General features: G+C 38.6%; 1 protein-coding gene across 2 annotated transcripts; it reads right to left on the bottom strand.

Annotated features, from left to right (window-relative positions):
• Positions 1 to 2,211: 2,211 nt before the first annotated feature.
• On the bottom strand, positions 2,212 to 26,248 carry greb1 (growth regulating estrogen receptor binding 1). Of its 2 annotated transcripts, XM_026286141.1 has the most exons (32): positions 26,114 to 26,248; positions 20,127 to 20,286; positions 19,928 to 20,032; positions 19,613 to 19,789; positions 18,723 to 18,905; positions 18,047 to 18,169; positions 17,771 to 17,902; positions 16,359 to 16,481; positions 14,202 to 14,324; positions 13,652 to 13,837; positions 12,337 to 12,687; positions 11,722 to 11,850; positions 11,536 to 11,637; positions 11,242 to 11,439; positions 10,027 to 10,207; positions 9,759 to 9,942; positions 9,526 to 9,662; positions 9,084 to 9,432; positions 8,851 to 8,966; positions 7,913 to 8,118; positions 6,603 to 7,078; positions 6,419 to 6,521; positions 5,820 to 5,975; positions 5,566 to 5,705; positions 5,282 to 5,434; positions 4,932 to 5,136; positions 4,681 to 4,843; positions 4,325 to 4,546; positions 4,102 to 4,237; positions 3,788 to 3,988; positions 2,926 to 3,064; positions 2,213 to 2,833 (listed from the first exon to the last, which is right to left on the bottom strand). In XM_026286141.1, the coding sequence occupies exons 2-32, from the start codon at positions 20,281 to 20,283 to the stop codon at positions 2,670 to 2,672; spliced, it is 5,520 nt and encodes a 1,839-aa protein (XP_026141926.1). In that variant the 5' UTR covers positions 20,284 to 20,286; positions 26,114 to 26,248; the 3' UTR covers positions 2,213 to 2,669. The 2 variants fall into 2 exon arrangements, with proteins under 2 accessions (XP_026141925.1, XP_026141926.1); XM_026286140.1 differs by having other exon boundaries at positions 2,212 to 2,833; positions 11,242 to 11,637.

The raw sequence follows: 26,248 nt of genomic DNA, 5'->3' as shown, positions 1-26,248 counted from the left end.
CACTGGCCGTACTTAACTGCAAAAGGGGGTTCAGTTACATCACTCAGTATTAACCTGCATTCTGCGTACTTCTGCCTGACCTTTAATTAAACATCTTATGGCACCCCTTATTAAAAATACTCTAGCTGAATAATAACATTGTACAGACGTCCAAACACTTTGAAGAATGAATTTGCTCCGAGGTTGAACCCAAACCTGGTCAGTTTATTTGGAAATGCTTGTGTAATCAGACACAGTGACGCACTCAATGCTCTTTGGTTCTAGGTCACATAACATGTCTCTGCCGATGGACCGTCCCTCAGTTCAGCCTAACGGGACATTTGACATGCAGGTGCCAAAAGCTCCTCACAATTTACAGACTAATTAATAAACATCAAAATATAAGAATTATGCAAATCATATAAAATTCTAGAAAATGTTCTCAAACCCATGCATATCATTCACACTTTTATTAGAACGTGCTAATAATTTGTTCCTGAAGTGCGAACCTTATTTGAAAATAATTATTTCAGAACAATCATTCATGCCACAATCAACACAAAAATACGTAGAATATGCTATGAAACACTAAAGCTATTCAAAAAGCTATTAAACTAATTAAATCATGTTTCTATAATATCTATCTCAGACAGACATTTTTCAGTGTTTTAGTCCATCATACTGAATATTAAACTGACAAATCATGGTGTGTTACCCATGTCCAGCTCGTCTCATTTGGGCTGAATCTCTCATTGTATCCTTCCACCTGATCCTCTGCTATCATGTTTCTATTATCCACTCGTGTATATGAAATAAGCCTTTACTAAAACTGAGACTATAGTCAATGTAGAGCAATGCTTGTGCTAACAACTGAGCAGTGAGCTATATACTGGGCTTGAAGGTGTTTTTGTATACTAATTTTACCAAGTGTTTTCTTGGAATGGTGTCCACAGGCGAAACTTGAGAGGCCTGGCATGAAGAGCTTCAAGCGGTCAGGCCCGCTCTGAGAGAGGGGATTCATTGAATCATTCATTAAAACAATTCGTTCCAAACAATGATTCATTCATGTAACAGTGCAACTATTCTGTGTTGCTCTGAGACAGGCGACAGATGATTTCTGCTTTGACTTTGAAGTGTTGTAGCAATTTATTATTTAAAACCTAAGTTACTAAGTATTAACTTCTCATGTATTGAACTGTAGTATGAAACACTACTACACTTGAAATCATGTTAATCTGAATATCAGAACTGTGCTTTTGTGCTACCTCGTGCCTGTGGTAGATTTATATTTGACTGAGCATGATCTTCACTGTTCACACTAACCATTCCCACTAACATTTGAAGAAATAAAAACTTGAATATGGACAAAATTGTTGTAGTTTGTGTAAGTAAATTAAGTGTAAGTCAATTATTTTCATACAACAACCAAATATTGAACTGGTTTAAGTTTATTTATAAGTTCTGAATTTTGATGAAAAATATATAATTATAATGGATTTTTATATTTTAACACACAAAAAAGTTAAAGACCATGTGTCAGATCATGTCACATGTCATTTCAGGAGGGGCGGGTTATGATGTTGCTGACTGACCCTTACCCCACCAGAGATGGCCAGAATGTACACTTGCAACACACTGTTTCCACTTGCTTCAGAGAAGATGACATAAACATTCATACAGTACCGATGACAGACTGTGTGTGTGCTCTTAAGAAGCTGAGTTACATTTGAATGGCTGAATATGACAAATGGCTAGCACAAATATGCTGTATTTTAGCTCAAAGATTGAGTGTACTCAGCAACCTATCGTGGATTGATTTCCAAATGATTTATGATTGAATGATATGTAATCCTAAGAGTGACACCGATGAATTTAACTGCAAGTTGCAGTCGTGTTTGGGGATGGTGTGGGATTACACAGAAACGTGACACATGCAGTGGTTGCTGTAAACATTTTGAGTGACACATTGATCCCTTATTAACAGAATGACGAATGGTACATGCTGTTAACTGTTACATAACATGCCTTGAGGACATGTTATGCATGATAAGCAGGATAATGCTCCCATCCTGAGTATGAGTATGATGCTGAGAAGATGTGTTGAAATGGTTGAATAGATTTATACTTTCCTTCAGGCGGTAAAAACGTGATTGTGATTGCTCTCTAGTGTTCATACAGTGGTACAGCGGAGACTAGAGATTTGAAATGTGTAACATAAGGACAGACATACAGTAAGACATAAGTACTTTAATGACATTACGCCCTCATCACAAAACACGCCAAACACAGCTACAAAAATACTCTTTTCTACAAAATACTTCAAATTGTTCTTTTAACACTTCATAACTGTGCATTAAGCTTACGTTAAAAGATCCGGCGGTGACAGAAAAAAACTATTAAAACACCACACCGTAAAAAATAAAAACAGAAAGGTCACAGTAAATAAATACATTTTAAACAAAGATGTGAGTAAATCTGGTTTTGATGGTGCATCTATATGTAATACAATAATCTAATCTTATACATTTCCTGTATGATCTTAGAGAGAGAGAGAGAGAGAGAGAGAGAGAGAGAGAGAGAGAGAGAGAGAAACAACAACAACAGCAAGCAAGCAGTAGATTTACAGCACATCCAGTGCATTATATACAGAGCGTATGTTATATACAGACAGGACAGTTGTGATTGACTTGTCATATGTGTTTTCCTGTGAGGAAAAAGAGAGGCTGGTCCTCTTTGGCATTGGCGGTCTGAAACTCATCGCTGAGACGAAACCTCCACTCCTCCTCCAGTTCCAGACGAACTACAGTCTGACGCAGAGAGCTGCGGTTAGGACCGATCACACACAGAGTGGCTCCTGGAGCAAAAAAAAAAGGGCAAATACTTATTAAACAGAGGATCATTTTTAGACAGATTGATGGATATATTATTTATCTCCCTGGTCTTTACCTTTCAGGAACTGGAACTTTTTAAGGAATCCAGGAGTCACAAAGGAATCACAGAAGTATAAGAGGAGGCCACTGAAGAGCAGCCCAGTAGTGCTGAAGTTAACAGAGTGAGGTCTGGAGCTGACAAAACAAACAGTCACCTGGGAACAGACAACAAAACAAAAATACTATTTCATGTCAAACTATGGAGGATAGATCACACCGTGGCGATACAAGAGGTAAGAACCATGATATTACCATCTAGTTCCACCAATTCAGGGCTGCAAGATTTGGGAAAACACACAGACACACGCACACACAGACACACACATGGTCTCAAAACTTAATTTAACTAAAAAAAATTAATTAGTTAAATAAACTGTGACTATGATTTCAAATGCAATTTAAAAATATAATAGGGCTGCAAAATTTAGCCCAAAATCAATATGATTCTATAATAATAATAATAATAATAATAATATAAAAAGTATTTTTTTTTACTATTGTTATATTTCACAGTAAAAAACAAACAGACAAACAATTAAGTAGAAATGTTATAATTTTATTTTACAATACATCGACAACAATTATAGTCCTAATTCTTAATTTGTCAAACATTAAACCAGCTTTTATTTAGGCAGAAAACTGCTTTAACAGCTTCACCTTTGTTGACAACAGTGGGTTTATATGCCACATTGCTTTCCCATATGCACATCTGAAGCCATCCATACCAGCACATGCACAGATGGAGTTTTGCGATTCTCTGAAACATGCAGTGCATCTATTTAATTGCAATTGAGATTTCCAATTGAGAACTCCAATTGTCCAAACCTACATCACTTTACTCTGGAATGTTTTAAGCTATTAATGGTCTGTAGAAGTACCTCTGGGCCGAGGTTCAGGTAGCAATCGACAGAGAGGACGGGGTGGCTGTAGTTTTGGGCGCTGAGGGGGAAGAGGTGATGGCTGGTGTGCTGGAGGTATTTCTCCAGCAGTAGCTGAGCTGGGGTGGCCAGGAACAGGTGCTTGCTGTCTGGAGCACAGATGTACTGAGTAGGCTGGATTGTGGTGGGGACATCAGTCATCTGTGGAGAATTTATAAGAACCATTATTATAGTAGTTGCACGGAATATGATTGATATTACAGATCTATAAAGTAAGACATCAGTACAGTTTTGGATGTTGATTAGAAGCTTGCCTTGGTCTTGATGATGAAGGTCTCATATCCACCAATGGCGATCTGCTTCTTCATCACGCTGAAGCTGTTAAACCTGCAGATGAGGAGGCCTGCACTGTGGGCACGCAGGTTGAAGTCCACATCATCACATGTGAAACTATTGTGGAGAGAGTGAGATGTTAATATACTTGGACAATAATGGAGGAAGTGACAACCAAAGTAGCTGGACCTTCTAGAAACTCACCGGTTCTGGTTGTACTGCACATTCTGTGTGAGGTCCACGTTGAGTAGCAGGAAGTCGTGTAGGTGTCCACGCGAGAAGGGCTCTTTTTGCTGTCCGGCCCCACCTCCACGACTGGACCACTTCCTCATCCCGCATAAGCCATATTGAGCAATATCTGGAGAAGACTCCATGTGCTGAAGAACCTGTTTCAAGGACACATTTCTTTCTGTCCCTGCGGTACCGCTGAAAAACATACATAGACAAAAAGTGATGGACCAATATTGAAATTCTGTTCCTATATTTCTTGACCAATCTCAGTGTTTTATGAGGACTGGATACATCTAATTGTAAATAAATGAAATCACAAAATGAAGCACCTTTTTGGATCAACGTCAACACTGTTCCACATTACACAAGAATCATCTGCGAGGATGATGAAGGGCCAGACGTCTTGTGGCCGACTGCCATGCTCCACTCTCCGGCTCCGCTCTAACTCCAGGTTATGATAAGACAGCTCTTTAATCAGAAAATGAGCTGCTCCTGAGTATGTGGGAGAGAAGGCAACTTTATTAAAGACCTCACTGACATCAGCATCAATAGATCAATATGATAATCTCCTGATGGTTACCTATTCCAGCTCCATTGAAGATAGTGGGTAGGACAAGCATTATATGGTTGGGCCAGTATTTCTTGTAGACGGCCATCTCGTACTCTTTAATCACTAGAATGTGCAGGTGAGCGGCTCCTTCCATGGCATGATACAGATTAAACAAGCCGTGCTCATGGCGACCAGTGGTGGGCGTGAATATTGGGCTTTTGATGGCATCAGGATTCTGTAAACATCAAATCTGGCATCAGTTATCAAGCTTATTTAAAAAGAAGACAGTAGCTGTATATTAAAACTATTCAGTGAACATGTAATTTCTATCATGTACTCATGGCACATTTTGCCTCTACTAGTTGACTGCTGGTTTGTACCCAATCGGAAGTGAGGGGCAGTCTCATACTCTCCAACTGGCCTCCTGATTGGCTGAAGGAGAAGTGATGCTCCTTGGATTTGGGAATGATGAAGTAGAGCTGGATTTCCTCTCCCAGTAGAAGGTGAGAGAAGGTAAAGGCATGCAGGGTGGACTACAAAATACAGTCAGACCAAAACACACACATAATAATATAGATTAGTCTATGGATCAGAATCTCAATGGTACCAGTGACCAGATTCAAGCATTCAAGAGCGCTGTGTAATAAACTGTATTAGGGCTCACCTGATACTGCGGATTGAAACCCATATACTGGTGACACTGCTCACAATGATGGTATGTGTTGTAAGCTGCATATTTAGAGAGTTTTATCCGTGCCGTTCGCCTGTGTAGATACACATCTTCATGCCTTCTGGAGTTTCCATCTAAAGCATTAAAGAAATAAACAAACCATTTCAATTATACTAGCCTATTAAAATAGCCAGAACTACTATAGTAGGGCTCAACTAAACCCTATGTGATCGACTTGATGGTCTCACCATTTGAATTTGGAGTGAAGTCTGGTGAGTAGACAGTGCTGATGTCCTCGTATTTAGGATCATGGATGGTGTAATCAAAGGGCATCCCTTGTAAAGTGTCTGTATTGGGCCACAATGCAATGGGCTGATGATAACGCACCAAATCTTTCTCGCAGTCTGGAGAAAAAGGTATTAATCAGTTCACTGATACAGCGCTAGTGTAGCAAGACTCCTGAAGAAATGAAACTTATGAGTCCAACAGAAGACCAATATGTGCTAATTTAACTGACTGAATATTTGGTACACTTTAGACGTATCAGCTAACACTTTAGTTTGGGGAACAATTGTCATTATTAACTAAAACCTTTGGCTCAATAAATTCCTAATTGGCTGCTTATTAATAGTAAGGTAGCTTAGGTATGGGGAAGGATTACTACTATACCATTAAACTATGGCCATGCAGAATAAGGCATTAATACATGCTTTATAAGTACTAATAAACAGCCAATTTGCTAGTAATATGCAAGCTAATAAGCAACTAGCTAGCAATAAAAATTAGTGCCTAAAGTGTTAACATATGACATCATATTACAACATTTGCGATATAATATAATACTTACTGCAGTTGATGTCCTCCTCATCGTAGATGTCCACCTCCATCAGCCTGATCAGCATGCGAGAGAGAATACCCAGAAACTGCAGATATGCCCCAGTCTTCCCCACCTGGACACACATAACAAATTCCATTTGAACCTAGCAGCCAAATACTGACAGTAGCATCCAGTGTTTCAGGTGCTTGTTTACCTGAGGTGGCCCACTTAGCAGCAGCTTTCGTGGGTGGAAGTTATCGGTGCGGCCTTCAGCTCGGTTGCTGCTGTCCATGTGGTGGGGTTTGGGGACCGTCCACTGGCGATAGTAAAGCGACTGCTCGGTGCAGGTCATCATTTTGCTGAGGAGGGGTCTAAAGGAGCTGACCCACTCTACCGCAGAGTGAGGGAGGAAGGAAGTGGACTTGGGCAGGCCACTGGAATCCACTGTGGTGATGAGGTCGTAGATGGCTTTAGGCAGCAGCACCACTGGAGGGCGGCTGAGATTGCGCGCCCAGGAGCAGCTCCGCCGTAGAGGAGAGGCCTGTGTGGACGAAGAGCCGGATGAGGTGGACTTGGACTGCCGCCTCTGGTTGGGCTGCTTGTCTGGATCCAAAGGAGTCCAGTCAGACTGAGGGTGCTGAGAGCCAGCTGGGGAGGCCTGGTTACCCAGTTTAGGGAGATCGTTGTTTACTATAGACCACCAGAGAGATAAGGTCAGTGCGAGAGAAGTATGTAAGTGTGTACGACCTTTGAATTCACCAGTTTCAGGAATCTTATCTTATCCTAAATCCCAAAACAGACCTGTTTCACATGCTTTATAAGCATCAAAGCAAATTTAGGCACTCCACTCAGGATATCAGTTTTATTTATTCAGTATACCAGTTATAAACAGAAAAAAATGGTTTGAAATTGAAAGAATGATGCTACAACTTACATTTGGTCCAAGAATTACAGGCACTTTTGTAAGGCATGATTTTAACTAACAGCCCAGTGTTACAATTAAAGGACAACTTCTGCCGACAAATAAACATGGGGCAGGTAACGTGGAGAAAGAATATACATACTTCATTAACATATACTACAGGCAATGAAACAATACAAAGCTTGTTGAAAGTTATCCTTCATTTTAATTTGAAGTCATTTTTAAACAATTATGGACATATTTTTGGAAATGTCTCCCAAAGGATGAAACAGTAGTCACTCCATTTCCTCTTACTTCCTTACACGAGGTGTTGAAGGATAACAAGAAGATGCTGCATTCTCGGGAGTGAATCCTCTTCCTCCCAAAAGCTGTTTTGAAGACTGTGTTAAAACTCAGATGGCATGAGACTGAGCTGACTAATAGCTTGAGTCTTTTTCTCTGGCTGTCTGAAGGTTTGGGGCAGTTATGGTGTGCCTTCATCATGTCAATGTTCGTCCAATTTAGTTTTTACATATACCAAATCATTTCCTATATATTTAAAATAAAAAGCTTTATTCTCAGTTTAGTCAATTCTTCATATTTTCTGGTTTTGCAATACTGACCATCCACTACAACCTCCTCATCCTCGTTGTCAGTGCTGCTGAGTTTTTCCGGGTCACTCTCAGACAGGTCACAGCGTGCGTGCGGCCCGAGCTGGGCATCTTGTTTGGTCTTCAGCAGGTACGCGGCCAACCCCAGCTCCTGCTCGAGAGTGGTGCGCTGCAGAGACCAGCAGCTGATAACACGCAGGTCACAGTACTTCAGAGACCTGAGGACAGAGGAACCACACAGGAGGCCTGAGTATAAACCATCAGAGTAAAGCTGTTGTTTTAAGAACTACTCTTTTGCTAAGACTCTATTTGACCATAGAATTTCCATGAATTTTCCATTTCTAATCATTTGTGATTATTAAATGTATGAATGATTCATTTGGATTCAGATTGATTTACTAATGAACCATTCATACTAACATACTAAATGAATGATCTTGTTTAAAAAAAAATGACATTAAAAAAACTGAACTACTAAAGCTTGCAAGCATGTTTTATTATACATTATTGCTCTGCATAAGAGCAAAATTGTATATTTTACAGACATTTATAAATATTTTATAATATTATATTATATAAAAAATATTTAAAGCTGTATTCATTTTTATGACTTTTTGAATATAATAAAACTCTGTCAAATAACCTCTAAACTAAACTAAACTAAAACAGCACAACCTATTTGAGTAAAATTGCAACAGGTAACAATTTTTCTGAAGTTTAGCAGACCTGTGCAATTTCCCAAAACCATTATTTGGACTAACAAAGTGGGCCTTTTATAGCTTGCTAATTTAATGATTGATGAATCATTTCTAGGAAACTACTCTTAAGTAGTTTTAATTACATGAAATGCAATAAAAGCGCTGGATGCCTGTAATGTTGTCTAAAAAAATAACAAACGTTTTACATCAAGCTTATTCAAGTCAACAACTTAGTTCCTGTGAGTGTTTTACCTGGGTAAAGACTCTCCAAGAGGATCCATGCCGGTTAAGATGAGGATACAAGGTAAAGCCTCCAGCTCTAGATATGTCAGAGGAGCCCAGTCTGGGTCCAAGATTTTCAGCCATACCTGGAGCCATATAAAAAGCAAAATGATCTATGATTTAGGGATATAAAGTAGAATATGGACACAAGAACAAATTTTATTTATTGAAAAAAAAAAAAAAAAAAGATTAAAATGAAATACCCTCAGCTGGTCCAAGAAGTGTTTTCCTACAGTGAGAGCAGAGCATGGATCCCCCAGGATGACCTCAAACTGCTTGTGAAGGCCGAGTCTGTTGCGGACATGGCAGAGGCGCTGGTGAGCGAAGGCAGCGAGAGCTGGGGAGGGGATCCTCAGGAGCAGCATGTGACCGTGATGGCTGGGACACCGCTGGGATGTGTTGAGAAGGCACTGCACCATCTCCAGCGTCTCCACTGAGATGTGCTTCTGCAGAGCCTGTAAAGCCTGGCCGCCCGCTGTTGCCATCAGGGCCAGAGAGTAATGCTGGATCAGCACATGGGTGCGAATCACTGCACTGTGTAGTTTCGGGAACCTGAGACCACATAAAGAGATTTGTCAAGCTGCTAAAGCTTCATACAAAGAGAAGGAACAAGGCCAAAGTTTGGGATCTTTACTGAAAACAAACCTCTCTTCCAGAGCAGCAGCCATGCTCTCAAATGAACTGTCATATCGTAGCAGAGGAAGGCCACTTCCAGAGCGGGTCGTCTCCAGCAGCTCGGACACACCAAAGTACTTTGTCTTCTCGTGATAAAGATCCACATCCTAGGTGTGAAAAAACAAATGGACAAAATGTAAAATTATTAGTCATGGTTAACCGCAATGGAGCTGGTTTAAACAGTTAGTATGTGGTATTCTTACATTGTTGAATCCAGAAGGCCAGTGGATTTCATTGTAAGGGCTGATTCGTGTGTACTGAGTCTGCAAGGTGAAGGGGAATGAAGTCACGTGGAGCGTCAGGATGTTGGGAGCTTCTCGAATCTGCCTGCAGTTCAACAGACCGTCCACTAGTCCTAGACTGGAGTCTCCTCCACTGCACTGCCCACTGTCACAAGAAAAAAGACACAGAGATTGTTCCACCAACAGCCAAGCAAAGAAGAGGCTTAAAAGAGAATCATAGGAGACATACCTGCTGATGTCCCAGTGTGCGTGATCGTGCACGAGTATGAAGAGCGTGTAGGGGTTCATCTTAGATTTCTGAATGAGGCTGTTGATTTTTCCCACTGCGCTCTGGTTCAGTTTTACCACGTACTGCTCAGCCTCCTTCACCGACAGGCAGTCTTGGTCCAGTCCTAACTCCCGTAACACCCCTGCAAATACAAAGCAGGAAGTGAGATCTATCTGCAATATGTAACGGACAAGACCTTCAACTTTCTTTTAAAAAGGGAAATATGTCAAAATGGGGAACTGTGTACTTTTGGGCTTTTTTTTTAAAACAAAATGTAGATTAATGACAGAGTAGATTTTATATTTATCAGGGATATACTTATTATACTTAAGCATCCTTGCCTTATTCTGTCATATATTGTATGTACTCTATTTCACATATACTGAAAAGTTTACTATATTTTCTGCACTATAAGGCGCACCTTCAATGAATGGCCTATTTTAGAACTGTTTTCATATACAGGGCGCACCGGATTGCTTTAGAATAGAATAGAAGATACTGCAGTCAAACGTTTGACTGTGTTTGCGTTATGTATCCAGTAGATGGAGCTGTGCTAAAGGGAATGTCAACTAAACCTTGATCCATAAATAAGGTGCTCCGGATTATAAGGCGCACTGTCGTTTTTTTTTAGTAAATTAAAGGCTTTCAAGTGCGCCATACAGTGCGGAAATACAATAAGTACATCTGGCCCAACTTGTATTTAAAGATACTTTTGGGACAATTAAATAAAAAATATTATATAATTTAGTATACTAGCTTTATATGTAAAGTACACACACACACACACACATAACTATTATAACTGCGTTATAAAAACTACCTAGTCGTTTACTGAGAGTATACTTCAAAGTTTACTTTCGTAAACTAAAAAGTGGACTAAAACTGAATAATTGTAACAGTATCAGTACAAAAACATGGTTTACAACTGTTACACTTAAAATTATACTTCTGTAAACTATGTGGGACAATTTACTTCCAAGAAATAGTACACTTACAGGTATTCTAATAGGAGACTGAGTTTAGTTTACTTATTTAAACTTTACTTAAGTTTTCTTGATGATATTAAAAACAAGTAAACTTTTTGTTTTAGCGTTATCTTTATAGTTATCGTTCTTGGTGTGAATGGGGCTTAAGGGTGTAGTAGAGTCTCATGGGTATTGAGTAGCAGTGCTCTACCTGAGTTCCACAGGTGAAGGACGACTTGATGAAAAGTGACCTCTGAAGGCGGAACGCAGATTAAGAACTCAACCTTGTCGAAGGAACCGAGGTCCAGGTTCTGTGTGCTGGAATCAGCGATGGCACAAACATGCGAGAGCAGCTTCCGAGCCACGGCAAGCTGTATGGGCCGGATCTCGTGCCACTCTACATAGTATTCTATTGAGAAATATGAAGTGTCAACACACCTTATGCTCAATGTATACATCTCATGAACTTCATACTTGGATACTTCCAAGCACAAGTCAGTCTCACCCGCACACTTGGCTTTAGGACTGTCTCCTGATGGTTCTATGCTAGAATACTGGGCATTGTTCTCAGGACTGGCTTGCTCCAGCAAGGCCTCCACATCTCCATCTGATAAGTGGTATAGAAATGCACTTAAACTCTGTATGGGGAAACCACAGCAGTGAGATCCATGTATGAAACCAGAAGCCTTACCTGGACCCAGGGAACTGAAATAGGATCCTAACTCTGCTGCCATCCCAGAAGACAGTTCATGGACGATCTCTCTCACACAATCACTGGGAGAGAGGAGACTCTCAGCTAAAGCACGAGTCTGGTGCTTCCCTGTGTGATAACGTGGATATCGTAAAATTTTAATTAAATTTCAGTTTACATTTTGGATCGACATGATTATTGCACATGGTTATTAAAATTATGGGCAAAACAGATAAATACATTTTCAATGTTAAAACTTGAAAACTATAAATGTATAATATTTTGTGTAAATAAATCAAAATAAAATTTATTTTTAGCATTTTCAAAGTTAAAGTGATATAATTAAGATAGGAAATAAGTTGAATGCTATAATGTTAAGCACATTTACCAAATTTTAATGTAAAGCTTTGTTATTATTTAAAAAAAAATGATAATAATTTACAATTTAATTATACATATAACAGTGCTATTAGATAACATTGAACATGCACAAATAAATAGCTAATATGCATATCTATAATATGATACAGCCAATATGATACTGATATATTGTGCATCTATAGTCTAAAAGCATAAAAAGCATCCCTTTTAGTATTACATTTATAACCCACATACCGGTCACCACCACACATGACTCTATTTCCTGGCTCCTGTTCATGCAGATGATCACCACATAATTGGTCTTGTTCAGTCTGCCTTCTACTAGTCTGTGGAAGGTGTCCTCCAGCGCTTCAGCTAGAGAGGGCGCCGTGTCCAGCACCAGAACTCCTTCCCCGCATGAGCTGGTGGCCAGTTTGGCCAGCCATGGGAGCTGAGAGGGAGTGAGGGGCTGTGCGAGGCAGGGGAGAGGAGGTGGAAACTGTGCATGCGTCTGCTGATACTGCCGGATCTCCGTCAGGTGGGACTCGCGCCAGGAACGCATGAAGATCTGCTCCAAGTCTTCCATCAGAGGAGCCTGGTCAGGTGCTTTTGAAACATCATAGGAAAATGCACTTACACATACTGTACAGACACATTTAATATTAAGGAGTCATTTACAGTATATAATGTAAAATAAGAAATCACGGTTACAAAATAATAAAATATTATATTTTAGATATACGGTCCCGGGGTAGCCTCAAGGGGGGTGCTAAGAGGGCCATAAATGTATTAATTCTTTATTTTTTTTTCTTTTATATTTAAGTTTTTTGAACAGTGTTATGGTTAAAGTTTTAAACTTCAGATTTTAAATATGTTAAATGTGATAATGTTTAACACTGAATTTAAATATTTGTACTGCTTTGCTTTCCTTTCTTAAAAAAATAAAAATTCTTTATTATTTTGTTTACTGTAGTTTTAAATTGTTAGCCCGTGTTTTTTTAATTACAGTAATTAATTTAGTTATAATTTATTTTTTCACACTCAATTAGCTTTTATTTGTATATTTTCCATTTTTTTATTTGGTTCATTGTAGTTTAGATTTAGTAATTTTGAGCATTTTTTTCTTTTTCTATTTAGCTTTCATTTATATTTATTTCAGTTTTAGTTTATCATTTTATTACATCAAACAAACCTTGTTACCTTGGCAACTAACTAAAATAAAACAGGAAAATGTTAATCTAATATTTAACAACACTGATGCAAGCAACTATTGTGCATAAAGCAAAGTTTAAAAAGTTAATATTATTTCATATTTTATTCAAGTGCTATTGTTTAAGTGCACTGTGACAATAAAAAGGGCAGTTATTTAATTTAGGAAACAACATCTTTATGATATTTATGTGCTTTATATTTTGCTCAAACAGTACAAATTGATCTTTTTACATGGAAATATAGCCGCCTTTATATTTTAAGAAGTGACTCATCATAATCGAGTTCTCTGGCTTCAAAATGTTTACTGTTGGGCTTAAACAGACTGTGTGGAAGGTGCATGAAATACTATAGTTCTCACCGAGCTGCACTAGATAGTAGACAGTCAGCAGGATGAGCATCTCAGTGGAGATGGGCTGAATGGGAGCGGTGCCGTACTGCTCGTAGACTCGTGGGAGGTTCTGGGAATTGCGATAGCATTTCTGCAGCAGGCCACTCACCAGCACATCCCCGAGGTTCCCACACAAATGTGGCAGTGTCCCGTGTCCTACAGACAAAAACACACACACAAACACAGTCTAGCTGAACAGCTGGCCCAAGATAAAGTGGTGGGAACCGCTATCGGGTACATTTCACGTTCCACAGTAGACAAAACAGATACAACACACAGAAAACTAAAAATTGTTTACGTGTCTAGGTCGATCCTATATGTTTTTTTGTTATTTCTAAAAATCTATAAACATTTTCAATATTTAAAGCACACAAAGTGTAATTAATTTTTATTTCACAATGTAATTTTAAAAAAATATCATTACAGAAACTGGCATTATTGTAAATAGAGTCTGAAAAATGCATATCTTTGTCATTGGTGAAAAACAGATCGCAAGAACAAAACAATGTTGAGTTTTTACCTTTAAAAATGACCGGTCGTAATCCACAAGTATAGAGCAGGTGATCAGGCACTGTGACAGACTCCCCAGGAGCAAGGGGTGGCGAGGACCCAATCGACAAACACCCAGATGCCCCACTATCCGCTGAGGACAAACACATCCCCAGATACATTATTAAAGCTGATATATTAGTAAGTAGCCATCCACAGTCCCTAAAAGCAATCACAATACTACATCTCTTAGTTCCGTGATTCCTAATCTGGATGCAATATTACAGTACATGTTTTGAGGCTAAAAAAGGCTTTATTGCAAGAAAAAAACTTTAATATCTAGGGATGCTCCAAACTGCTGATCAGTGATCATTTCCTTTGATTAGGACCATCACCTTCAGCTCAACCTTGCCAAGACAGAACAGCTTGTGGTTCCATCAAACCCATCTTCATCGCAATTTCACCATCCAGCAAGGCATATCATCCATAACTCCTTCAAAAACCAAGGAGTTTTGACTTTCTCCGACTACATTGCTTAAACTGCCTGGTCCTGCAGATTTGCTTTTTTCAACATCAAGAAGATCAAGCCCTTTCTTTTGGAACATGCTGCACAACTCCTTGTTCAAGCTGTTGTTCTGTCCAGGCTGGACTATTACGATGCTCTCTTGGCAGGTCTTCCAGCCAATTCTATCAAACCTTTACAATTAATTCAGAAGCAGCAGCAAAATCAATTTTTAATGAGCTGAAAAGAATACACCTGCAAAACGAAAGAATTTGCCTGCAAAACCACCACTGGCTCTGCACCCCTTTACCAAAATTCATTACTTCTGACTTATGTGTCCTCTACAAGCTTGCTTTCTGCAAGTGAACGTTGTTTTATTGTGCCATCACAAAGAGGCTCAAAATCACTTTCACAGACTTTTAAATTAAATGTTCCCTCCTGGTGGAATGACCTGCCTGACCTTTTAGACTTGTACTCTTTTCATTTAATAACTGCTTGTTTTCTTACAAAGAAAAAAAATAAACTAGTTTTTCTAAGCTTTTTGCATTCTATTCTTTTAATTTATTATTTTATTCATTCAATAAGCTAACTGAGACTTGTTATAGCACTTGTATATCATTGCTCTTTTGTTGATTTTGATTGCTTCCATTGTCCTTATTTGTAAGTCACTTTGGATAAAAGCGTCTGCTAAATGACTAAATGTAAATGTAAATGATTCAATACATGGTCAAAAGCTCAAAATAACATGGTTACAAGATACAGGTACTTTTTTTTAAATAACTCCCATCATTTGGAAAACCATAACTGTAGCTGCTGTTCAGTCTGCAAACATGTGCTGCTTTCTTTCCACTCTTTTCCGAACTATTTAAAGCAACCTGATCTGCTTTGGGTAGGAGACAGAATTGTCAAAACACGCACCTTAAAATGCAATTTAATATGCAAACATGGCAAAACTGTGCCAAAAAAAAAAAAAAAAAATGAAAGAGAAACTGATATTACAGTACCTATTTCCTACAAATTAAATTACATTTATTATGAATAAAATAAATAATAATGAATACAATATAAAATATTTACATTAAAACAACAAAACAATAAATTGGCATTGGGTTGAATTTCATATCAATCTGACATTAGCAAATAAGTATGCTGGGCACAAAAGGTACCAATGGGAACCACTGTCTTAAGTAACACTTGCTATTATAAGTGCTGATGAGTCACCCATTATTTCTAAATAATGCTGCTTTTTTGAGTGTTTGCTCAGTGTTCTCCAGAGAAAATCAGAAGCACATTCTGTTCAGGTTTGATGAAAAGCAAACATATCTGTAATTATAAAGGCCTCTTTGGCAGAACGTGTGCTGCAGTCAGATCGCATCACATTTTTGGCACTCAAGATACAGGGGTGTAGAAATCCCTGGGGTTTTGGGTTATAACCTCAAATGTTTTTTTGTTTTTTTCTCTCTAGCCTTAAGCCTTCTATCCATAAGGCCTTATAATAGTGCATAATGTATTCAATCCTATATATATCAGCACTAATTGCTAATTTAATGGGGGAAAAATCTAATATGATTCCTACAAAAGTATATAATATCTAACAGTAGAATGTAAGAACAGTAAATGTAGAAGCCAAAATACTGTCTCAAATGTAGCCCAAATATTGCTGTTCACTGACATATGAGTGTCTACCTGATTTAGTGCCATTGGTTGTGCTGTTGGGTGCAGGTCTGGGGGTGACTTCTGTGGTAGCAGAGGATTCCGGGGACCATCCCTTGTGCCTCTTTTTAGGAGGCCCAGAATTCGCCATAGAGCCTTGAAAAGAAGCACAACTGTTCAACAGGATTAACAGAAAAGTTGCAGAGAACATCCATCCATCCATTCTGTTTTATAACACTGTAAAACTTAAGAGTCTTTACCAAGCTTAAAGTTAACCCTGACAAACTTTTATTTTTTCTTACTTAATTGTAAGTCCCAAAACAACAGAATGTAAATACATTGCTAAATTCACATGCCATAGGAAGTGATTATTATGTTACACATTAACCAGACTGTAAATGTGAGTGCTTGTGTCCCTTGATATGCAAAGAGAAACAGAACAGAAAGGGAGATGTGTTAAGTCCAAATGAAAACCAAAGCATCAGGAAGTCTCACATTTTATAACACAGACAGAGAGCAGGAGAGAGAAGGGAAGAGACTTTACAGCAGCACTTTATGGAGGTGATAGTCAGAGAGTGCTGAAAGAAAAGAGGGATCTTTTACAGCCCCAAATGCTGAATGATGACAGACACCAACAACAAAAGAGAAGGAAAGGGTCTAGACAATACAGCTGTCTCTTTTTAAAGCATTTCAACATTTCAAAAGGGGTGCTCTCTTTCACTGGAGGTGTGAAGTCTAGATGGGGGGATTCATTTAGGGACAGCCCCTTAAAAATCTAGGTTTCCTTTTTCTTTGATCCAAGCTTGAAACATAAATACTGAGTTAATAGTAGGCTCTTTCGCACCGGAGTAACCTTTTCAAAGTTCCTAGAACTCTTGGCCAAAGTTCCTGTTTTTGGTGTTCGCACTGCAGGAACTAGGAATGGTTTTAGTTCTAGGAATTCCATTTGGGGGACGAATTTAGTTCTTGTTTCAGAGTAGGGTAGTAGTACCAGTACCAGTGGCATAAGTGTATGCTGATTGGGCAAATGGGCACAAAACACCAGCTATACGTCATTTTCAAAAAGCCATGTAAAAATATTTACTCCATGAACATGGAAAACCCATGTTTACCTGCTGTCTGCAGCATTGTGTTCTTTTCTCAGCCTTGATGATAACACTAAGTTTTTATAGGAGATTTAGTGAGAATTGTATGCTCTTTCAATTGCATAAATTGTGCGTTTACATTTAATTTCCATACGAAACCCATGACATGCAACAAAAACAACTCTGAACACAGCGTCCTCCATTCACCGGTTGTTGATGTCTGTAAATTCCACAGATAAAAACATTTTAGCAGGCAGCGAATCCTGGCAACCAGGAAAACGTCCCAAGCGATAAACTGGTTCTCTGGGAACTACGTGGTGCAAAAGCTCCTAGAGACTGACTGCTGGAGGGCAGGATTACCTATTACTGTGGGCTTTCCAGGACCATTGGCCACTATTCCAGGCTGTGCTGGAGGCTGCTGGGGTCCAGGAACATGACTGCCATTGGTTAAGGGAGGGGAACCCTCAGATATATGGAGATGGGTGTTTAGATCTGTGTGATGGGGACAGGATAATCATATATCATAGATTCTATACTTGAAAAAAAGTGAATAATCATCAGACATTCAGAGTTTAGAAACAAGATAGACAGTTAATGTCTTTTCCATCCATTCTTAACACACTGTGTGTTTCCTACCTGAATGGTTAATTGTGTTTAAGGCCGTGTGTCCTGAACTGGGAAGCAGGTCAGTGGGCCCATGTCCGGATTGTTCCTCTGGTCCAGCAGCTGCATTGCAGACTGCATGTCTCATTCGGCTGTCTGCACATAACATGAGGAACAAATCCATAAACCACAGTTTAACAATCCCTCTGCAAGCTTTGCCTGGCAAATAAATTAAGTTGAAAAAAATAGACCGACATTAAAAGAAATCACACTTAAGAGCCACATTACACCAGATGATATAATAACGATCATGATGAATTGAACAATATTAGTGTCCACAACACATCAACAAAAGTTATAATTAGTTAATGAAAAACATTCTGGAGTTATGTTGCCTTTCACTTTAAATGCTCACTTTAGGTGGATTCTGACTTGGCTGTTATTTTGATTGTTCATCATTTGGAATCATTTTCTTTTGTGGAGCATATAATGCTCACTAAATATGCGCATACACTGCCAAAGCTCTTCTGCCTAATGTTGACGTGTCTCCATGGTAGCAGTGAGCTAAACGGAGTGTGCTGGCCATCTGGACTGTCAGTCTGAGAAGGCAAGAGCTGCTGAATGGGTCAGGCTGACCCAGGATGCTGAACAGGGTCAAGTTAACCTTCCTGCTAGCCGCTAGTTGTCAATATCCCACCACCGATCTTACCTATTCCTTTCCAGCAGATTGGTGGTCCCTTGACTAGAATGCCCTGTGCATTTCTGAGCAGGTGGTACTTTAAGTGCTTCTGCTTCTTAGGCTGTGTGGTGAGCTTCAGGTTGATGTGATTGGCAAACTCAGTGAAGTAGCGGAAGCCCTTCTCTCCGCAGCCCATGCAGTTCCCTGAGAAACCTAAAACAGACAAGACATCCGGTGAATATCTGCTCTCTTATATGTAAGTCTTTGAGGGCCCAGATGTTGTCTACATTCCTTGAAGACCAAGCACTCAGTTTCCATAGCCACAAACCATCACCAGCGGTGAGGGTGCTGAGCGGAGTTGAGGTCCATAGAAACCCAAATTAAAGAGCTTAAAATGTCTCTCTGACAAATGAAAATGTGGTCCCATGAGGTTAGGGTACCCTGACCCAAGAACTGGCTCTATGCTTAGGGCTTTCCCATTTCTACCTCTCTCTCTAGATCTTTTGCTCTTTTTTTGTTGCAAGAGGCTGTTGCAATACACATTATGTACCAGAGAATCAAGCCTGGAGCCATCTTTAGATGTTTAGTATCATTAAGTAATGAAAAATCTATATTTTTAACAACACTAGTAACAACTATTTAGTAACCGCCCCAGAACAACCCACCAATCATCTAGTAATCATCCTGAATGATCTAGCAACTGTCTGTCTATCTATCAAGCTGCTTATATGAGGGTCATAGAAACCCAAATTAAAGACCCACAAATGCCTCTCTGACACATGGAAATGTGGTCTCTTGAGGTTGGGGTATCCTGACCCAAATCAGAGCTTTGCCATTTTATACTTCTCTTTCTGATTTGTATTTTTATTTTGCAATGCAGGGAATTAAAATACTGGTGCATCAGGCTCAGAGTGTCTTACCTAAAAGTGCGTTACGTCCACATTCATCAGGGAGAAAGCGCTGGTCGACCGCACACACCAGAATATGATCAGGCATGCTGGGAGATTTCGCTCCGACGAGCAGAAACCCAGGAGGGACTTCCAAAGACTCGGTGGCCATGGATGAGAGCCGAAGGTCTTTGCCTGCCTGACAGAACCCTGAAATGCACAAGTTTGTATCAAGGCACAGTGACTTTATGACCGTACCGAATCACATACTCTGGCTATAAATGTGCTGACTTACAGCTAAAATAGTCAATATTTATCTGTTGTTACATATGGCTCATATGATCTCACCATCTGTAGTACAGGATCCCTCTGGCGGAGACATCATCTGATATTGGATCGGAGGGCTGTTTGAATCGGAGCCATCCTCTTCATCATCATCCTCATCTCCTCGACCTGTAAACAATTATTTAAAATATAAGATACTCAAAACAAAAAAAGCAATTCATACAGAAGGTGTGATACCACAGAAGGCAAAGTAAAAGCTCACCATCATGAGAGTAAGGCCTTTGCTCTGCTTCCAGGTACAGCTGAGTGAACACAGGTCTGGGCACCACTGTGTTGGAGCGCAGTGATGCCTCGATGGAGTTGTGCAGCACCTCCTCAAACCGTGTGCTCTGAAGGTGTCCTGTATATGAATTCCCCATGACCTTTAATAGAATGAAGTTCATTCGTTATGAAAAATGTAAAAGGAAATGTGAATTAGCCTAATTAAAATGGCTAATTCACAAATGTTCTTCTCATGTACTTAATCTCAACAAATAAGTGATGTTTTTGCACTGTATTGTAAGCATTCTCTATTAAAAGTTTATAGACGTCAAAGGTACATTATTTCTGTCAAATTTTATTACACAAATTAAATGTATAATAAATGGTAATTTTTGAAAGTAAATAAAAGTATATAAAATAAAAGGAATATATTTGTCTGATAGTGATACTACTAAAAATGTATTATTAAAACATAAAGGTTAATTAATCATATTTCATTGTGGGGCCAATGGAAAGAAAAACAGTAATCATACTGAAAATTAACAAAATAAATTATTGCTACTACTTAGTTTTATTATTACTCTTATTTAAGGTTATTTGAGGACGTGATTCGGACAGCACACAAACATGCCACTCTGACTGTGGAGCCTGAAGTCAGCTCATATAATCTGATTTGATGTCAGTGACTCATCAGACAATCAACCTCTCTCTCCATGGTCAGTAAATATGATTACACCACAGAACAAGACCGAGCTCAAATCATTTACAACAGTTTCCCCGGAGGAAGAAAAAATAGAGGATTTTTGTAGGGTGTCCAATTTGCAACCTCATAAAGTCACCATGATCCAATGTCAGGGCGTCCTGACCCAGACTGAGAGAGGAGAGAGAGAGCGAGCAAACGAGAATGACCTACCTCCATCAATAAACAAAGTTAGGAACTGGAAAAGGCTGTGCTCACAGGATGAATAATGCCTTTTATAGATTAACTCATTCGAACGTTGTGTGAGGAACAAACTGGAAGAAGTTACGGAAAATCAAGACATAGCTATGCCGTCATTATTATTTTAAGTTGATTCAGTTCGCAAAACTTGTTTGAGAGACTGATCTGGGATGCTTTTCCCAAAAGCATTGTAAGTCAAAGTAGATCATATAAAAGAGACAGTTGGTGCTAATGATTTATACAGTCTACTAAAAGTGTAGTCATATTAGTGAAGTTTCATTCAAACTTTGCAGGCACTGTCATTAGTGTAGTGATGCACGAAGCTTTGCTCAAATACAAGTCACTTTCAAACCAAACAGCTGTTTGTCAACAAGGCAAAATATGTGAGACCAAATTAATAACAAAATCTGCATGGGGAACTTCTTCATCCATATGCGAAACTCGCAAAATGTGTGGGTTTCTACTAGTGCGGTCAAACGATTAATCGCGATTAATCGCATCCAAAATAAAAGTTTTTGTTTACATAATATATGTGTTTGTACTGTGTATATTATGTATAAATACACACATAGTATATATTTAGGAAATATGTAAAATATTTTAAGAAATATGTAATATTTAAAATATTTAATAAAATATTTTTCTGAAATATATACATATGTGTGTGTATTTATATAGGCTATACATGATAAATACACACAGCACACACACATATACTATGTAAATGAAAACTTTTTTAAATAATCGTTTGACAGCTCCAGTTTCTACAGAATCGATTGGATTTTGTCTGAAATTTTGCAGAGTAACAGTAAATGTGGTTTACTATGAGCTCAGTTCACAGATTTGATTCAGTCACAATGGTTAACAGCTCACAGGAAGAGATTATCAGTATATAATACATTGGATTAGTTGGCTTTGGTCCCGATTCATTGCAACTGCATAAAAAAGGACAACCAGCAAAGGCTTCACAATATGTTTTTTGTGTTCCGATAAAGAAAAGAAAGTCTTACAGGTTTGAAACAGCACGAGTGAAGACAGAATTTCCAAATTTGGAAGAACTATTCCTTTAACGTCTGCTTTTATTTTATATGTAGGTAAAGAACACCCAACCGTGTGAATGGCAGCACACTGAAGCCTCTAATGATAAAAAGCTCTAGGGCACCTTGGACATAATCCTCTCTCTTTTAAATGCTCTCTGCCATATGCTCCTTCTCTCCCCCTCGTCCCACACACTGGGAATTCACAACACGGTAACACCCTAAAACAATGAAGAAGACCAGCAACATGTCATATAAACATCAACCATTACCACCAATAAAACTTTTATAACCAGAAAGGGAAATTCACGTGCTCTCATAATATTGCTAGCCAGAATCTCTGGGGTCCCATGGCAAAACACCAACCTTTTTTGATTTGTTTGGGGATTTTGAGCTTGGCAGGAGCCCTGCCATGACCCAAAACATTAGCATTTTGTGCTGAGGGGGAGAATAGGCAGTTAAATAAACAAATGCTAACACAGACAGGCTCTGCAGATAGTCAAGGAGATAAAAGAGCAAGACGTGATAGCAGCGAGGATGTTCAGCAGCCCCATCCTCCCAAACAGAGCTTCCTTACAGGGAGGTGATGAGGTCTTTCATCTTTCCCGGACTCCCCCCCGGGATAACATCACCCAACTTTTATGTCTCTGTTTATGTCCTTCTCTCTTACAATCCCATGATCTCTCTCTCTGTCTGTCTTACCTACCTACACATCTTTTTTACCCCCTTTACGCTACACTTCAAATGTGGAAAGCTAGAAAATATCACAACTGTGACACATTTGTCCCCTCTATTTTACGTCACATTGCTCCACCAAATGCCAATAGGTTTACTGACCTAAGAAAAGCCAACAACTGGACATCAAAAATTGACAGTAAAAATATTCATTATGTTACAAAAGGTTTCTATTTTAAATAAATACTGTTCTTTTGAACCTTCTACTGATCAAAGAATCCTGAAAACACTGTTTCACAGTTTAGAAAAATATTAACTGTTTTCAACATTGATAATAATGATAATGTTTCTTGAGCACCAAATCAGCAAATTGGAATGATTTCTGAAGGATCATGCAACACTAAAGACCAAGGAAAATTCAGCTTTGCCATCACAGGAATAAATTACAATTTAACATATATTAAAACACAAAGCCGTTATTTTAATTTGTAATAATATCTCAGAATATTACAGTTTTTACTATGATATTACTATTACCGTACACAATTATTATTTTAATCAAATAAATGCAGGATTGGTTAGCATTAAACACTTTAAAATATTAATAAATAAAAATATTACTGATGCCATATTATTAATGGTATTGTATAAAAACATATATAATTTTATTTACTATTTTAACTGTATTTTGCTGAAAATATTACTCAAATTTTCTTAAAGGTCCAAAATTTCACTTTTTAACAACCACAAAGTCTTCTTCAGAATACTACAGTTCTACTAGGTGAAGAGATACACATAAAAATACAGACATTTGGACAGACTCTCTATATAGATGGGTATCTGAAGCTTTGAAAGAGAAAGAAAGTGCTACTTTCACTACTTTTCCTTCTCTAAAGAGGATGGAAGAAGGGGGTGGATGGCTTTAAAGACTTTTAGCCTTGGGAGTTGTATGTGTAAGTGGGGGCTGGGGTCATTCCACGCTCCTCACATACAATAAAACCGAGCAGACGACCAGAAGAAGAGCTGGAAATGAGAGAGGAAACTTATTGTTGAGCAGGGAGTGGGTGACACAGCAGGTCTGTGCTTCGCCTCTGCCCACTGCGTCTCTCTACTGGCGCACACACACACACACACACACACACACACACACACACACACACACACACACACACACACTTCTACGTGAAGCCTGCCGCATAGCAACAGGCCAAAGGTCAGGGCTGGCAAACAATGTTTGGGCAGTGCTTTGATGTGCTCAGGCATGGTCCAGCTAGAGGCTCAATGGACACAAAGAGGCTGAGAAGGGCAGTCAGATAGCACTGCTCCATTCTTCTCATCACCTTTAGCCTTTGACCTCTGCACTCCTGCGAGAGATCACATTTCAAGGATGGCCAGTTGCATTCAGACAGGTCTTTTTGTCCAATCTTAAGGATACTGCGGGAATAATTTGTTCATTTTCAGCAGGAGCAGGCATATAATTTGTGAATAAAAATGAAGATAACATCTCAAAGCATAGTGATGCGTCACATTCACAGACCACCTGTCCTAAATAAGCCACACTTCCAACAAGTTTTGCAAAGTCAACTGCGTCAACTGTGATATGTGCAGAAAATACCACTCTGGCTCTGAACATTGTGAACATTGCTTCACAGAGCCCAAACATCCTCTATTATAAAAAAACTAAGCTGTCTAGTGTCTTAATAACAGATATAAGTCATCTCTTGACAGCTGAAGTAAGTGGTCCGTTCTGAGTTTCAAGATGCCCTTTGTTCAGATCAACACCTGAGGCTCTTGTTACCGATTTCTATAATTACTACTTCAGTTTGACAAATAGTTTGGACTTTTGGAGCCTGAAAAGGCTTTTGTTTTCTTGTGACAGGACTTGTGAGGAATAAAGGCTATCTCCTAGGTTGTTTTCTTCTCTGTGGTTTTTGGCTTTTGAAACACTCTCATGGTAATTCGTAACTTTGGTGAAATGGTGGCTAATTCGAATGAGTGTGTAAGATCTCATTAGTGCGTTTTGTATGATTACACCCCACTGACAGATTAGGGGTGGACATTCATTGCATTTTTATATTAAATCCATACAAAATCTTAATGCTTTTTTTGCTTTCTCAAGTTATCGAGTTGGATTTTGTGGAACACTACAAAGAGGATCAACATAACACTGAATCAACAAACAGGCTAACTAATAGACATGCTACCTGTTCTACTTGAATAAATTTTCTAAAAGCACAATACAACTGCATCATTACTAAAGAATAATTTAATGCAGTATATAAGAAGATTCAGACAAATGTGAGGGAGTAACAGTAATTTTTCCTAATGTAAGCACACTTGATTTGCAGTTTCAGCTCTCAAACTTTACTGCACCGTGAGTTTTAAATTTCCCTCATTAATATTGTTACACTTTTGCTACATGGATATTAGTAAAAGTTAGTTTTTTATTTTTTAGATGCACACAATCACATGCGGCAAAATGTTGTTCTAGTGTCTGAATGTTTTTTTTTTTTCTACTATGCACTATACTTTTTATTTAAATCGGTATTGTAAAGCAAATGGTGGTGCTTTTACAGCCAAATTTTTAGGAAACTCATTGCAGCAAGCAGCAGTGTTTGTCCTTGAGAGAAGAGATAAAATGTTTGCTTTGTCTACAGTTTGAAATTGAGGGAAACCCAAAAAATCTGAGTTTACATTACAAACTTTCATACTCTTTCACATTATGAACAGAGTATACTTCTTATAAATGGGATAAGAATAGGAAGACATACACAATTCTTTTAGCCGCTATTTGTAATTGTATTAGACAAAAAGCTTTTATTTAAATAATCATTTATTAAAAAAAAAAGTTTAGAAAGAGCCCTGCAGTCAGATATAAATTGAATCACATTATGGACAACATTATTGTGCAACAGGTTAGCACTGTCAGCATGTAATATGATGAACAGAATGAAAAATTTAATACAATCCTCTACAGTATAGCCATTAACTCTTCAAAACATTTACAGTGCCTATTAATTACAATACATTTGTAAAACATTGTAGTTGTTTTCTCTTTGTATTTCATAAGTATGCATTTAAATGGTCGAGATGTTGACTTAAAATTATAAAATGTTTAAATCAGAAAGTTACATTAGTTGTAAGTGTGGAAGTTAGAGAGATTGCTTTTATCGAAACGCCTTTAAAGGTCTTTAAAACATACAGTCATAGTTTTCGTAGGAGATGTGCTGAGATCAGAGAACATCAGGATGGAAACAGCAGACTTTCCTATATATTTGTATTCAGTATACTATAGATCAAGTCATGCAATTACACTAAATGCAAGCACGATCTTACCTTTAATTCACTAGGAATGCACTCAGATATTCCAGGGGAAATTGACTGGGATCGTGCTGTTCATGAACATATCTCCGAGATGCGCGCGCACGAGCAGTCAGCCCTGCTGTGAAAATGCCGCTGGCCGCGTGTGAG

This window comes from Carassius auratus, chromosome 17 (genome assembly GCF_003368295.1).
Source record: "Carassius auratus strain Wakin chromosome 17, ASM336829v1, whole genome shotgun sequence".
In the NCBI taxonomy this organism is placed as follows: Eukaryota; Metazoa; Chordata; class Actinopteri; order Cypriniformes; family Cyprinidae; genus Carassius; species Carassius auratus.
The sequence above is the reverse complement of the archived record's forward strand: the minus strand, read 5'-3'. Positions and strand labels throughout refer to the sequence as shown.

Bases quoted from the DNA above. Each gene is read 5' to 3' on its own strand.
- greb1 (XM_026286140.1), bottom strand. From the start codon at position 20,283: ATGGGGAATTCATATACAGGACACCTTCAGAGCACACGGTTTGAGGAG. The intron at 17,903-18,046 runs GTAGGAAACACA...CCCATCACACAG, and splicing joins AAACACAATTAACCATTCAG to ATCTAAACACCCATCTCCAT. The intron at 5,706-5,819 runs GTGAGACCATCA...TTAATGCTTTAG, and splicing joins CTTCACTCCAAATTCAAATG to ATGGAAACTCCAGAAGGCAT.